Below are 14,713 nucleotides of genomic sequence, written 5' to 3'. Positions count from 1 at the left end.
GCCCAATCTTTGGTGCTTAGCAGACTGACATGTCCTGACTCTAAGATCTTAGACTGGACCTAAGCTTGTGTTCCAGAGAAGGCCTGCTGTGAATTCAGTCTTAGGAAAATCCAATAGTGCCTAGCTGCCACCCAAATTCTCCCTGGGCTAGTGGGCCTTTCTAACCTGTGTTATTCTTCACAAGTAGAGATGTGGGAGGGACTAGAAACATCAACTCTGATCAGGAGGGTAATAGGTAAAAGAAACTAATAATGAGGTAGAGTTTAGAAAAGGGGAGGCAGGGGCGGGAGCGATTCATTTTGAATAATCTAAGTCTCTATGAGGAAGGTGCAAATTAGATGCAGCACAGAGAGGCAGAAACTGACATTAATTGCCCGTTCTATGCCAGTTTCTGTGCCAGGGACCTTCACTGCATTATCTCGTATATCCCTCATGGTGATTTAGCCAGACGTGTAACAAATGCGGGAACTGGGGGTTCTAGGAGGCTAAGTAAATCACTGAGGTTCACAGGACTGGCGAGGAAAGAAAGTGGGCCCCAGAGTCTGACTTCTAAGTGGTCCACGCTGTCACTGGCCATGATTTGGGAGCGAGTGCTCTTATTACTAGGTGGACAGAACAAAAATTCTTTCCCATTTTATAGTTTACCTCTAGGAAAGGAAGTTCAGTGGGAAGTGGGACACCGGGCAAGTCCCCAGACAATCAACCACTTACCTGAATATTTTATCAGAGGGCTGCTCTCCCAAAACCAGGTCAAAGCCTCGCTGAAATATTGTGTAAGGCCAAGGCCTAAAAGGAGAAACATTATTCGATTAAAGTCCACTCAACAAACACTCCCTATGTACCAGGCACCATGCTGGGTTGTAAAGACCCAAAGATGAAGAAGACACAGTCCCCATCCTCAAGATGCTCACTAAAGTGAGCTCGGATGACCTGGAATCCAGGAATCTGACCAGGAGCACAGTCAATGTAAAAACCACAGAGCCACTAGCAGAATTGAATAGGCATGACCACTGAACTACACACAGAAGACACTTTTATCAAGCCGGAGCTCACACCACCATGACTGATAGTCCTTCAGATGGATATTTGCAGAACCGGTTTCTACTCTGCCTAAGAAGGGCTGCAAGGTTTCTTGAGGGAGGCCTTAGTGACCAGGCAGCTCTGGATTCAAACCCTGTTCTGCCATAGAGCCAACATCTGACTTTGGCACATTCTCTGCTTTATTGAACCTACTTTCCTCACTGTACAAACAAGTTAAGAAGAGCTGTCCAGCAGACCCTTACAAAAATCCAGCCAACCTCACAGGTCCAGGGCCACTGCTCACACAGGGTCTCCTTACTCAAAAGGACTTGAGGATTCGGGTTCTTGATAACGCCCAGGTATCTCCAAACATTGTAATGTCACTCATCCAAACAGAAACAACTGAAATGGTATTTATATTATTAACTATAAGCCTCCCTAGGTATTGCCACAGATACTAGAAAGTAGCAAAGTTCCTTTTGAATAGTGTTTCTTATCTTCTCACCAGCTCAGACAGCTAAACCCAAATGATTTGCTCATTCAAACAAAACCAAGTGAAATCAGAACTGCACTTGTGTTGAGTACTAAGCTATTGTGCATACTGGAGGGACTTAGTCCTCAAAGTCCTGAACTTCCGGTCTTATAAACTGACCCAGTTATTGAAGATTTTACTATAGGAGTTCCTTTATTTTCCAAGGATTATGGAAAGTCAGGAGAAGAAGGTGGAGTTATTATTTTGGGCTAAATCTAATGTTAGGAAGTAACCTGGGTATCGCCCGGTAGAGGGCGTTTGGGGAAACGCATGTGGAGGTTCTTGAATAGCACCATGACTGGTGGGCATTACTGGCATTTGGAAGGTAGGGCTAGGATGGCTCAGGACAGCTCTGCACAAGAAAATTTCCCATATCCTACAAGTTTTCAAATGCCATTATAGTCATTTCCTTAAGTATTGAAAACTTGCTTATAATGATCTGAGCCTAAATGTAACTCCATTTACATATAAACACAAAACAGTTTAATGCAAGATGAATTTTCAGGTATATAACTACTATGTAAATTGAGGGAAGATTGCACATTGTATAATCACTTGGGTTCACCCACAATGCATATCCACATCAGTCTGTGTTGCTCTTACACATATCACATTCTACATTATATATTACATTATGCTGAGTTTGTATTAGGTGCAAATGCCTGCCAACTTTATTATTTTTGTACTCTGATAGAGTATTTACAGAAAAAATTGTTATTATATCATTATAAATTACTTTCTTTGGGGGGCAATGGTGCTGGGGAGCGAACAGAGAACCTCACACCTGCTAAGCAAGCACGGTGCCACTGAGTGGCGCTCCCAGCCCTGTAAATTACCTTATTATTTCTCCTCCTTTAATTACTGTTAAGGCATTATATTTATTTGTTGAAATTTTGTGTATCAGATTTTATTATTTATGGATTTAATTTAAGAATAATAAGAGATTAAAAATATTTGCTATGAAGTAGGGTGCTGGGTCCAATAGAGTTCAGAACCATCAACTTAACCCAACCAGCTAACCAATTACCTCCTTATGGGAGTCAACAGTCATAAGGGGAGACCATTGGAGCAATATAAAGGAACAGCTAGAATGGATGTGTTCACTTTTAATGCCTACTATTTATAAACACTTTCTTCCTGAGATTCAATCTAGAGATACCCTGAGGCTCCAAAAAGTACCCAAACACTACTCTGAATAACTCTTGCATGCAAGAATCAGTGCCCCACAGACACTCTTCATGTTAGTTCTGTTTATTGGAGGTGAATCCACAGAGTAGGACTTGCTTCTGATTCTGTTCTGCTTAACAGTAAGTGCTAGTTTATGGGCAGCTAAAAACAGGAATTAGTTTAAGAAAATGTCTACAATTCATGAGAAAAAAAACAATCCCTATGATTTCAGACCCCTAGAAAGGGGGAGAAAAAGAGAAAAGGGACACGCAACTTTGTCTCTTCCTTTTGGAGAGAATCACATTTATTTACTCTAAGCTGAATAGTTTTTGCCTTCAAGTCATCTCTAATATTTGAAACTGTTACAATGTGTAATTAGAGTGAATTCTTGGCATGGATCCTATGTGGCTTGGAAATGTATTTTGAGAAGATAAATCTTTGGACTGGCGTTGATTACAATGTGAATAATTAACTGCATAGAATGATACAAATAAACCTGCATTCAGGACATAGTTAATGACTAATGAGCTTGGAGACATTTATTATGCACACATCCACATGTTGCTTATAAAGGTCAAGGAGACCTGCTCTTGATGCTCTCGAAAACAGTCAATTCATGCTGGGAAGGGCACAGATACGCAGCACGGACCCCTCCCTGATCTCAGGTAGAGGTGGCAGGGCCTGGGGCACAGGGCAGGAGTTTTGGAATGAGCCGCCCATTGCCAAGTCCAACTCAGCCACCTGTGTGACCTTGTGCGACCTTGCTCAAGTTCTCCCATCTCTCTATCCCCATGTCCTCACCTATAAATGAGGTTGATGGCAACCATATTTACCCGGCAAGGTGGTTACAAGGAGGAGCTAGTTAATATAGTTAAGTAGCTCAGAACGGTACCTGGCATTTCATGAATGCCATCAAAGCATTTATTAAGTTAAATTTACTAATTCCCTGAATCAAATATAAATCCTATGAAAAGAGCGAGTCCTGCTTTTCCTTCGAGGAAGAAGTACCTGGCCCTAAGGTGCAAATACAATGCCAGCTGAAGAGGAGACCATGGTGAGCGTGGGAAGACCGAGGCTCCCCCAGTCCCCTGCCCAGTGATCACATCGCAGAGCAGCTAACTATGCCATATTGACACTAAATAAAGAGAAGGGGAGGACTGTCCCGTGAAATGGCAGAAATTAGAAAAGGGAATTCACTTATTTTCTTCCACCTGTCAGGGAGGATCTGCGGGAGAGGCGGGAACTCGTGCTTGATTGATTCAGCATATAGTTATGGAGGCCTACTGTGTGTAACCTGTGATCCCCGACAGAGGATTGGAATCGGGAGAACCTGGCCCTCAGAGAATCTACAGTGTTCCTGAAGATACACTCCTGGGCTCAGACAACCAGAAAAGAATGCTAAAGGGAAGAGGAGCGGAGTCGCAGACCACGACTGAGAGGTATTGGTTGGTGGGGGATCTGCCGGCCTGCGTGCATGGAAGGATGCCGTGGGGAGACTGGCCCACGTGACTGGAGAGGCCACAGGGAAGACACGGGAAAAGCTGATGAGAGATTTCTGCAGTAGGGTTCTTTGGGTGCAAGTCCAAGTAAGAAAACCAGAGTGACCTCACCAGATAGAGGCCCCGCAAGGAGTCATATACCCAGGATTAGAGGGGAGCTGCCTCTGGGGTGCTGCAAGCCAGCTCTGAAGCCCCCTGAAATGGTTGCTCTCCTCTCTTGGCTCTGTTACCTACACTACAGGCATTATTCTGTCACATGCCTAATGAACATGGCTGACGACCCCCAGAAACTCCGGCTCCTGTCCTTACTGGCTCAGATCTCGGAGGAGGCCACCCTCCTCCTCATCAGGAAAGAGTGAGCTACAGAGTTGCTTGGCATCTCCCGGATCTGACGAGCACCCCGGATCAACCTCTGGGTCCCGGGCGCGGAGGCACCTACCCACAACCACTGCCATTTGGTTCTGGACGGCAGGAGGAGAAGGGCGACAGAGGGTGAAACAATCGTCACAGTCGTTTCCACCTGGCTTCCCTCCATCTGCTGGTGGAGGAACGCAGGGGCGGGAAGCCACTGAGCAGTCTGGGCCAACGTGCACTTTGTGGGAAGGGTGCTCAGCCACCCAGGTGCCCACAGGCAGTGTCCGGCCAGATGTGGGGCGGGGGGTTGAACCTCCCCTTGGATGTGTGACCTCTAACGTACTCTGGATGCACTCACATCTTTGTTTGGAAAAATCAGCAGAACGTCTTTTTATTTGGTTGTTTGTGAAGCTTTTCATTCTGGCCAATCGAGACCCAGAAGATTATCCTCCTCCCTGGGCAGCTCCAGACGGCCTCCACTCAGGCGAATCACACCAACACGGGAACCGGCTCAGACTCGTCGCCTCAGGCAGGAGCATAATGTGGAGCACAGAGGGGCCCACTGAGGCGGAAGCACAGCAGCCAGCAGGGTGCACACACAAGCGTGGATGCTGAGAAGTAAGAGTCGTCTTTTGTCATTTCTTTCTCTTCTTGTCTCAGAAAATACCCACCATCTCTTCAGTCTCCTCCAATCGCTGACAATTTCCAGTGCTCAGTTTCCTTTCCCAGCTGTCCTCTACCCAAGGACCTATCAGCAGTGGCAGGTTTTCCCTTCGTCTGGAGGGTGTGCGGGGCCAGAATTACCTGTGGGCTCGACTTGCTGCTTGGCCTTCATCCTGGCGGCTTGAGCACTCTGTCCACTATGAAACCCAGATCCAGCCGATCGAGCAAGAGCCCGACATGACCACCTGCCATTGTGAGCTTGGGTGATCCCTTCGTAAGGAGTCCCTCAGTGCAGAAAGGACTGCTTCTGCTCTGCACAAGGGTCCTTTAAATGCTGCCTTTGATAAAGAGCTAATCCCATCTCTCCACCTAACACAGGAAACCCTGCTCAGAGGCTATCGGCCAGCGTGCCGGCTGATGGAATTCTTTGTGTAAAACATCTCCTGGGAGGTAAGAGGAGCAGTAGAGACGATAGGCGGTAGGTAGACAGGTGTGTAGAAAGTAGGTAGGACCACAGGACACATATGTGCATGTGTGTTTCCATGTATTAGGCATGTGTGTGGAGGGTGGGGTTGTATTTTCTTTGATGCAATCCAACACAGAGGTCATGTTTCAGCTGGAGGCCACGATGAACAATATGTCTCCTGATGAGTTTTTAGAAACTAGAACATTTTTCTGAACTTATATATTCCTCCACCTATCACCAACGGGAACACTTTACAAACTAAAAGAATTTTTTCCTAGTGAAATAACAAAGCATTCTTTCAAGCCTGCTGGTGGCCTACATTAGGCTAAATTTCCAGGAGAAGCATTCCAAAATTTCTTCCCAGTCATTCACAACACTTTGGGGACCCAGTATAGAATGTCGTCTCCATATGTAATGTGAGAACTTTTGAGCAACATTTCTTCTCTTAACTGGATGTGTTTTCAAGAAGGGAGCAGTAAAAACCAAGATGGAACAGAGGTTTACTAAAAAGCGCTTCTGGAGTTTGCAAGACACAGGAGGAAGCGAGAGGCAGAAAATGGGGAAAAGGGCTTTTCCAACTTTGCAGCTGGCTGAGCCATTCAGTGCCTCAGTTTACCCCAATGGAAAGATGGGGGATGGCAATGTCCACTGTCTTCCCAGCCACTGCCAGTTCTGGAGGCAATAAGATCCTCAGATGACTGCTCCCTAGATTATCTGGTCAAATTGTGGCCTTATCAAATCAATGTGGATAATGATAGATAACCATGCCCAAAGTTTATATAGACACCTTGGGGCTTTGGGGCCTCTGTAGATTTTTCTCCAGCTGGAATCTTCCTCGCCTGACCTCCAATACACTTGGATAATTTATATTAGCCTTTAAGTTTAGCTAAGTTTTCCTAAGACAGGCCTTCCCTGGCACTTCAAGACAAAATTGTGTCCGTTTGTCAGATTCTCTTTGGCATCCTGAATTTTCTTTATAGAACCTATAGCTATGATGAATATGTAAATATTTAGTCGATACTTCTGCTCACCAGATGTGAAGGCCTTGCCATCGTAAGTACTATATCCTCAGAGCTTAGCACAAAGGGACCCATGGCAGGGATCCTCCATAAAGAACTTGGATCGTCACCAATGAGGCTGGAGAGGCCTGGGCTTCAGGCCTGGACGAGGCAGGCAGAAGCCACTCGGTCACGATCTCAGCCTTCCCATCAGTGACGTGTGGTCAAACGCACCACAGCGCGGCACTCAGCAGCCACTCGAGCTCAGTGCTCAGGATTTCAAAGAAGACCAGTGGGTGCAGTGCCAACTGCAAGCATTTGTGCCAACCACATGCATTTGTGCCAACACAGAAATGTAGCCACCGGTGTTGAGTTTAGCCAGTGTTGGCGTGTTTCGGTGATTAAGGTAAAAGGTACCTAGTACACTCGCGTGGACTCCATTTACCTTAGAACCTCGACTCCCAAGAGCACGTGCACGTGAAACAGCTTGTGGCCCATAGAATAACCTCAACAAATATGAGCTATTGCCCATGACAATTATCTTTCCCACTTGGTGAATAGAAAAATATCTTTCTAACATAATATCTAAAAAGTAAAGTGTGACGATCATGGTCTATTTTATAAACTTGTGTTATCTTTGAACATGCTAGTCTCGTGTAAAGCAAAATTGGATATTGATGTGATTGTATTCGTTATTAAATGTCTATTAAGAGAGGATCAAATTCACCAAGTAGTTTTTATATAGAAAAATAGCACATTCATCACTATCGAGTGAAGCAGCGAGGTGCACAGGCTCAGGAGCCAGACTGGGTAGGCGTAGGGCTTGGTCCTCTGACTTGACAGCCCTGGGACAGGGACTCAGTCCATTACTTCATGCCACAGGCGGTTCTGCCCACATCTGCTCCTTGCGCCAGTCGTGCCCACGCTGCTTGCTTCTCCTCCCCCACCGTTCAGAGCCTGGATCGCTGTCTCCTCCTAAGTTGCTCCATACTTTTGGTGACGTCAGCCTCCACTAAGACGATGCTCCGGATGCTAGAGCCACCCAGTCCCTTGAGTTTTCCCCTCTAATGACCCTGTCTCCCTCCCTCATGCCTGTGGTCCTACCCCCCACTGCCAATGTTGGCGACCTCCTCTTGGTCCTGAGTCCAAGAACCCACTGTCTGGCTCTCATCTCTCACCTTCCGGCCTCACTCCTTCTACTGCCACAACAACCTTCTTCCCTCCTGAGGCTTCAAAGTCACCCATTCTACCAGCGTTTTCCTGGCCCTCGCCCGCCTCGCGTTCTCTCCTCCCACTTAACTCAGATTAAATTCTGTCATTCATGTGATCACCCCCTTCCACGTCACCTCGACTCCCACACCCCTCCCTGCTTCTCCATGCTCGCCTGAAACCCTCCAACAGGGGTGAACCCCAAGGACCCCCCGGTGACATTCCTGAGCCTGCACAAATGACTGCAGTTGGCAGCCACACTGATTGGCCTCATTGTCAATCTCTGGCCACTCACCTCAAGTGGGCTCTGAACGCTGCCAGGTGATCAAACTACGTGCTCCCTGTCCATTCCGCATCCCTCTCTCGATCACCGTTTCATACCTTCTTCTTTCTCCTCAAACCTCTGACACCTCCTCCCCCATCCTCGCCCTCAGCTAATAATCTGCTTCCTACGCAACTGAGAAAATAGATGCAATCAGAGTCCAAGTGTCCCCTGCCACATCTGCCCACCTGCCTGATCCTCTGCCTATTACTCGGGCGTTTTTATAATAATTAGGCAAGAAAATTCAGGTTCCCAACTGTAAGACTGCCATCTCAGTCCACCCTTCCACATCTTATAGGCAATGGGCTATACAGGCAGCACCATATGCAATTTTCTTCATACAAAAAGTGAGAACCATGAAGTGCAATGAGCTTCACATCAACTGTCCATCGTGGAACAAAGGGTGTAGACAAGTAATTTCAGATTCTGAAAGCTCTTTGGTTATTAATTTTCTAATCAACTTTTGGGGCACTTTTCATTCTATATTTTGTACGAGTGTGCACGCACTGTGAAAACCTGACACAAGCGCTGCCTGCGTGACCCCATCATCTCATCTACAGAAAGGGGGAAAGAATACCAGCCACCTGCACGACGGCACAGCGTCCAATGAGCTTTTAACACATGCAAATAACTTGCAATCACCTTGGGATACAGCAAGTTCTAAGTAAATGTTAACTATTATCATTCACATTAATAGGAATTCTGGTTCTCATGTGAAAAGGCAGTTTTGCCTGAAGAAATTTTAGAGGGCTGGAAAATAATTTTGAAAAGTAGAGTAGCAGTGGCTGGGCGCAGAGACACACACCAGTAATCCTAGCGACTCAGGAGGCTGAGGCAGGAGGATCTCAAGTTCAAAGTCAGCCTCAGTAACTTAGGGACCTAAGCAACTGGGCAAGAGCCTGTTTTCAAAATGAAAAATAAAAATGGTTGGGGATGTTGCTCAGTGGTTCAGCTCCCCTGGGTTCAATCCCCAGTAGAAGGAAGGAAGAAAGGAAAGAAGGAAGAAAAGTAGAGAGCAAAATGTTAAAATGTTACTTTCTGCCCCTAGATTTTGGAATTCAGGGACACACCCTGTCTCTCACACTGGCAATAAAGACACCTACATACATGTACACAAACAAAAAACTCACACTTGGGCTTTTTTGTCAAGAAAAAGCAAGGCAGAGAAGAAGGGAAGAGGCAGGTACTATTATGAAGACATTGCTACCTGGATTCCCCAGGAAAGGCTAGATATTCATTTGACTTGGGGCTCATCACAGATGGCAGGGGGCAGTTCATGTGTCCTCGGATGGGGAAAGTTGGCCCAGACTTGCAATTCCTGGTATATTTTGAGATCAAGAATTATTTAAGGCAAAGGAAGAAAAAACTTGAATGAGTCAGGAAAAGCTGATAATAGTAGCTGCTATTTACCGAACCCGTACCCTGTGCCAAGATGCTGTGCTCAGGGCTGTCCATGTACAATTTCATAACCAGCTAGAGAACCCAACAGCTATGTAGTGGTTCTCCCCACGTTGCATACCAGACACAGGTTCAGCAAGGTTAAGCAAGTTGCTCAAGGTCACACAGCTAGGAAGGGGCAGAAGCGAGGTTCAAAGTTTATGGTACAGCACTGGCTTTCTCCTGCTCCCTGCTCTGCTCCTCTCCCTGCGTGAGCAGAAGCTGCTTGAGAAAACAGAAGAAGATCGTCCTAGACCTACACACTGGCTGTTGCCTGGGCATTGGCCTAGCTTGCTGACCACTGTCTGCAGGGTGCAGAACATTGGGGGAGCAGAGGTCACCTAGGGAGCTCAGCAGGAATCACCCGCTGCCTTGCCCGTGTTCCCCCAGGGTGATCCTAGTCCTCGTGGTGCGTTAGAGGCACTGGCCTCCCTGCCTTCCTCTGGGAGTGGCCTCCACTCTGAGCCAGAGTCTCCTGAGTCTCTCCTAAGAGGCGACTAGAGGAATGCTTCTCAAACTCTAGGGTACAGCGGGTCCACCCACATACGGACGCAATGGCCCTAGCGTTTTGGCTTCTCTGATTCCACTCTCGTAGGTCCGCACACATCAGTATTTCTGGAAGGTGGGCTGGAGGATTCTAAAGCACACGGGGCTTCAGAACGGCTGACCCAGCCTGCCCGTCTGCACCCCAGGCGTCTCACAGATGTTTGGCCTTCCGTAAAACATGGCTGCCGTAAAAACAGAAATTGCAACACAGCCTAGGAGTTTCTGGGAACCCATTTTTTAAAATTCCTGAATAATATTGAGAGTTGAAGCATATTGAGTTCCTTCCTTTCCCCTTTATTGCTGAAATAAGATATCCCAAATCTCATTACAATCACATAACACGCACATTTGTTTCTGTACCGTGTCAGGCATTCTGATTTCTGAAGCTCCACATTTCCATTAAAACGGTGTGATGCAGAACCAAGATTCTCAAATGGACCACAAGCGTAGACGCCGGCCCCCACGTGCCCACATGTGGCTGTGCACATGTGACACATGCCACATGCAGTCACAAAACTCACAGGGTTATAGCTGCAGTGTGTCCTCTGGGGTCTGAAGGACCAGCGGCTGGTGGGACTTGCAATAGCTGTTCTCTCTTCCCCTCCTGGCAGGTGGAAAGCACTTCTGCAGGAGAGAGGCAGCTGAGAGCTGGGTCCCTTGCTGACCTCGGAGCCCGTGGGCCTCCACAGAAACCATGCCAGGAAGGTGTCACCCTGGCTTCAACGGTGTGGGCGGGTTCTGGAGAAAGACACGTGTCTGTCCACGTTCAAGGTCTGGAGCTGAGTCCCTTGCTGGCTACATGAAACTGACACAAGTAAAAGCCCCCCTTTCCCTCCTGTGGGAAGGCAATGACAGCAGCTCTCTGTTACTGAGAGCACTGCAGGATGAAATGAATGGACGGACGGAGTCTCAGGACAATACCTGAAAGGCAGTTGTCACTTTTTAAATACAGTTGTCAAGTTCCCTGCCCCCATCCCTCTCTGGATTCTGCATCTAAAGGTTTTTTCCCTGGGCTAATGCAATCCAGGTCTCAAGTTCAGTCCTCCTGAAAGCTTGTTAGTCTCACTTCCTCCCGTCCATGGACACAGCCTGCTGGGTGTCCCTGACACTGTCTTTACTCACAGATGAACAGGACCAGAGCTTGGCAGTGGATTGGCGTAAATCCATTCCTGCCCGAGGAAAACAGCTCCCCACCTATTGGCAGTGGAATGCAACCCGTGTGTGCAAAAGAGGGTGCGGAACCCTGGCTTCCTCCTCCACGGACACACGTGTTGTATTCCATCCTGATGCAAGAGAAGGGCAAAGGATGAGGGTGCAGAGGTGCAGCAGGAGACGCAGCTATGCCAGGGAGAGCTGGCTGTGTAAATAAACCTGCGAAGAATAACATGTCCATCTAGGAACTGTGTTTGTATAGCTTTTGCCCTTTCCTGAAAGTCCTTTCCTAGCTCCTAATTTGTTTCAATTCAATATATATTTCACTCAATTTCACTTTTAATTGAGCCACTCATTCATTTATTCATTTATTTATTTACTTGAAAAATATTAATTAACCAACTGCCATGTAAAAACACTTTGCTAAACACTGTCAGGGGACCCAGGAATGATTTATACACGTTCTCTGCCATCAAGGACTTCGTTAATGAACCCAGGCATTCCCCAAGCATCTATTATGCACCTCTGCAGAGCCAGATGCTGCGGAGAACAGCAAGAGACACAAATGGAAGGCTGGGTCCCTGTCTTGATCACGGTCCAGTGGGATAAAAAGGCACGTAAACAAACCATGGCATTTAGTTTGTCAATTTTCACCATCGAACAAGTAAAAGTCACTGTTGCATATTAACAGTGGTCAAGGAGCCCAGTGCTTTCTGTTTATTATTTCACTTGATTCTCATTTAAAAAAAAAAAAACCCTGAAGTACAGCTATTATATTATTCCCACTTAATATATGGGGAAAGAGAGGCTTAGGGAAATTAAATAACTTTATCCAAAGTCTCGAAGTCTGACATGTGGCAGAGCCAGCCCTTTCTGTGATATCTGGGAATCCCCGCCACCTGCTGCTATGGGAGAACAAAGGAGAGATGCAGAGATGCACTGGTTGAAGGGCGAGTGAAGGGAGGGCCCTGAGGAAGGAGAGGGAGTCCAAGGACAGGAAGCCAGTGGGACCAGTGGGAGAAGAGATCACACCCGGTTGAGTGACCACGGAAAAGCCTCCTGCAGGGAAAGCTATTTTAGATAAGCTCAGACCCATGGGCCAAATCTGGGCGTTTGTGATGCAGAGAACAGGGAAGGCCTGTTGCAGAAGGCAGTGTGTGGGAACAGGTGGACGTGAGGGGACATGGGGACAGTGGAGGGTTTGTGCCCCATGGGTGAGTGGGACTCACAGTCGTGTCATGGTGGTTCCTGAAAGCCAGTCTGCACCGGGAGGTCAGGAGGGGTCCTGAAGAGAGGAGCTGTCGTCTCGGGACTTTGCTTCTCAGAAAGCAGGATAAATGGGCTAGAGAAAGGCCCGTGGAGCAGCCTTTTGTAATCAGGGCAAAAAAGAATAATTAGGGGCGAATTTGGTGGGGAGATGTGGACTTGGAGGAGGAGCCTCATCAGGCAGGTCTCTTGGTGGCTACTTCAAGCGGTGGCTGAGGGTCAGGAAGCAGTTTAGGATGGCACGATGGCTTTGCCATGAATGGAAACCAGCAGTTCCAAAGGATGCTTTTGTGGAGGTGGGGGGCGGGGGGCAAGTCTGGAGGCACAAGGAGGGACTGAGAAGGCCAAGTCTCAGCTGGGAGCGCCTGGGAAGAGCAGCAGCAGGACAGACAGAGGACAGTGCAGGGATGGGTTTGGGGATGAAGGTGGAGACAGACCCCAGTGGTCAAGCACTGAGCACCCCGTTTTATAGCCAGGCTCACGTTGCCAAAACCGTAAGACACATGAGAAAAGACGGCTCATTTGTTCGTTCATTCACAAACACGGGTCCAGCAGCTCTGAGACGTGGGGCTGAGCAGAGGCGAGGGCTGGGCTATTTCACGGAGTTCAGTGAGCTTAGTGAGTCTGTAGCTGCGAGTCGAGGAGCGTCCTGAAGGAAGGAACAGGGCGCTTGAGCGCACGACGTCAAGGAGCCAGGACCGCGCTCTGGGCGGGCAGCCTGCTGCCTCCCAGCTGCCAGTCCTTAGCCTTCTCCTTGCTCCGTTCCACCCCTCCTCCAGCTCCACTCCTTGGTCTTCCTCAGGCGCCTGCCTGACCCAGCCCTTCCTGCCAGCCAACCTGGCCGGTCCCATCCTCCCCACTTATTAGGGTAGAGCCATGGCGGCCACAGTCCTAAAGTAGCTGGCACTTTCCTCCTCCAGTCCTCAAGGTCCCCGAGGACAGGGGGCTCCCTTCCCTCCCTGACTGGCACTTTCTCATCCCTCAGTTTCAATGGAGAGACAACCCAAATTTCAAGTCAGCCCCTCCCACCGCCGATGGTCTTAGTCTACTTTTTGCAGCCTGTGAGTGCTTATGATGTGATGTATTTCTTTTCCTCTGTGTTCCAATGGCCATCTCAGCTGATGGCTAGTCCCTTATGGCAGGGACCTGAGGATCTTTTCCAGCACTGTATCTGCAGCCTTTAGGTGAACTCAATGCAGAGCAAAGGCCTCAGGATAGAGAAAACTGTAATGAAGGAGCAAGCAGAAGGTCATCCAAAGCAGGACCCAGGGTGGGCCAGGCAGGGGTGGCAGAAGGTGAAAGAGACAAAGATTTGGGGTGACGAAGGGTATTTTTAAAGTGGTTTTCATGAGGTGGATGCTGGCTGAGGCGCTGGGAAAGTCTGAGAGGGGACAATGGGTGTGATGGATACAAGGAGGAAGACCAAGGAGTGGAGCTGGAGGAGGGATGGAATGGAGCAAGGAGAAGCTGGGGTTTGCAGAAAACTTCAGGGTTCACTAAGCTGCACAGGGCCTCACTAAGTGGATGAGGCTGGCCTCAAACTTGTGATCCTCCTGCCTCAGCCTCCCAAGTTGCTGGGTCACAATCATGCACCACCATGCTGGGTCTTTTTTTTCCCCCCTAAACACTGTATCCCAGAATGTGGACTTGTTTGGAAATGAGATTTTTGCAGATACAGCTAGTTAAGATGAGACAAGCCTGGAGTAGGGTAAGCCCCTAATTCAGTGTGACCAGTGCCTTATAGGAGGCCCAAACACATAGGGAGGAAGCCAAGGAAGGCTGGAGGCAGGTATTAAAGAGAAGCATTTACATGCCAAGGAGCACCTGAGGAACCCGAGGGCTGGAGGGGCCTGCAGAGGGAGCCTGGTTCTGCCAACACCTCCATCTCACATGTCTGTCCTCCATGTCCACAAGACAGGACATTTCTGTTGTTTCAAACCACCCAGTTGGTGGCACTTGGTTATCGAAGCCTGAGGAGGTGCACACATTTGGTAAAATGTGCTCGGTGTAGGGACAGTCAGGGTGGGATAGGTGTACGGAGGAAAGGTATCTACTAGGGACTGAGGCCAAAGAACGCTTCAC

The 14,713-nt window shown here is 48.1% G+C and overlaps 1 protein-coding gene across 3 annotated transcripts in view; it reads right to left on the bottom strand.

Annotated features, from left to right (window-relative positions):
• Positions 1-14,713, bottom strand: part of Astn1 (astrotactin 1) — a 284,134-nt gene that overhangs the window by 92,496 nt on the left and 176,925 nt on the right. For 2 of the 3 annotated variants that reach the window (XM_047521201.1, XM_047521202.1), the window contains exon 9: positions 712-786. The exons of the other annotated variant lie outside the window; for it this stretch is intronic. In XM_047521201.1, coding sequence (XP_047377157.1) covers positions 712-786 — 75 coding nt within the window. The remainder of the gene's footprint in view (positions 1-711; positions 787-14,713) is intronic. 3 annotated transcript variants of the gene reach the window in all.

This window comes from Sciurus carolinensis, chromosome 12 (assembly GCF_902686445.1).
Source record: "Sciurus carolinensis chromosome 12, mSciCar1.2, whole genome shotgun sequence".
Taxonomy (NCBI): domain Eukaryota; kingdom Metazoa; phylum Chordata; class Mammalia; order Rodentia; family Sciuridae; genus Sciurus; species Sciurus carolinensis.
Note: the sequence above shows the minus strand (reverse complement) of the source record. Positions and strands in the feature narration are given on the sequence as shown.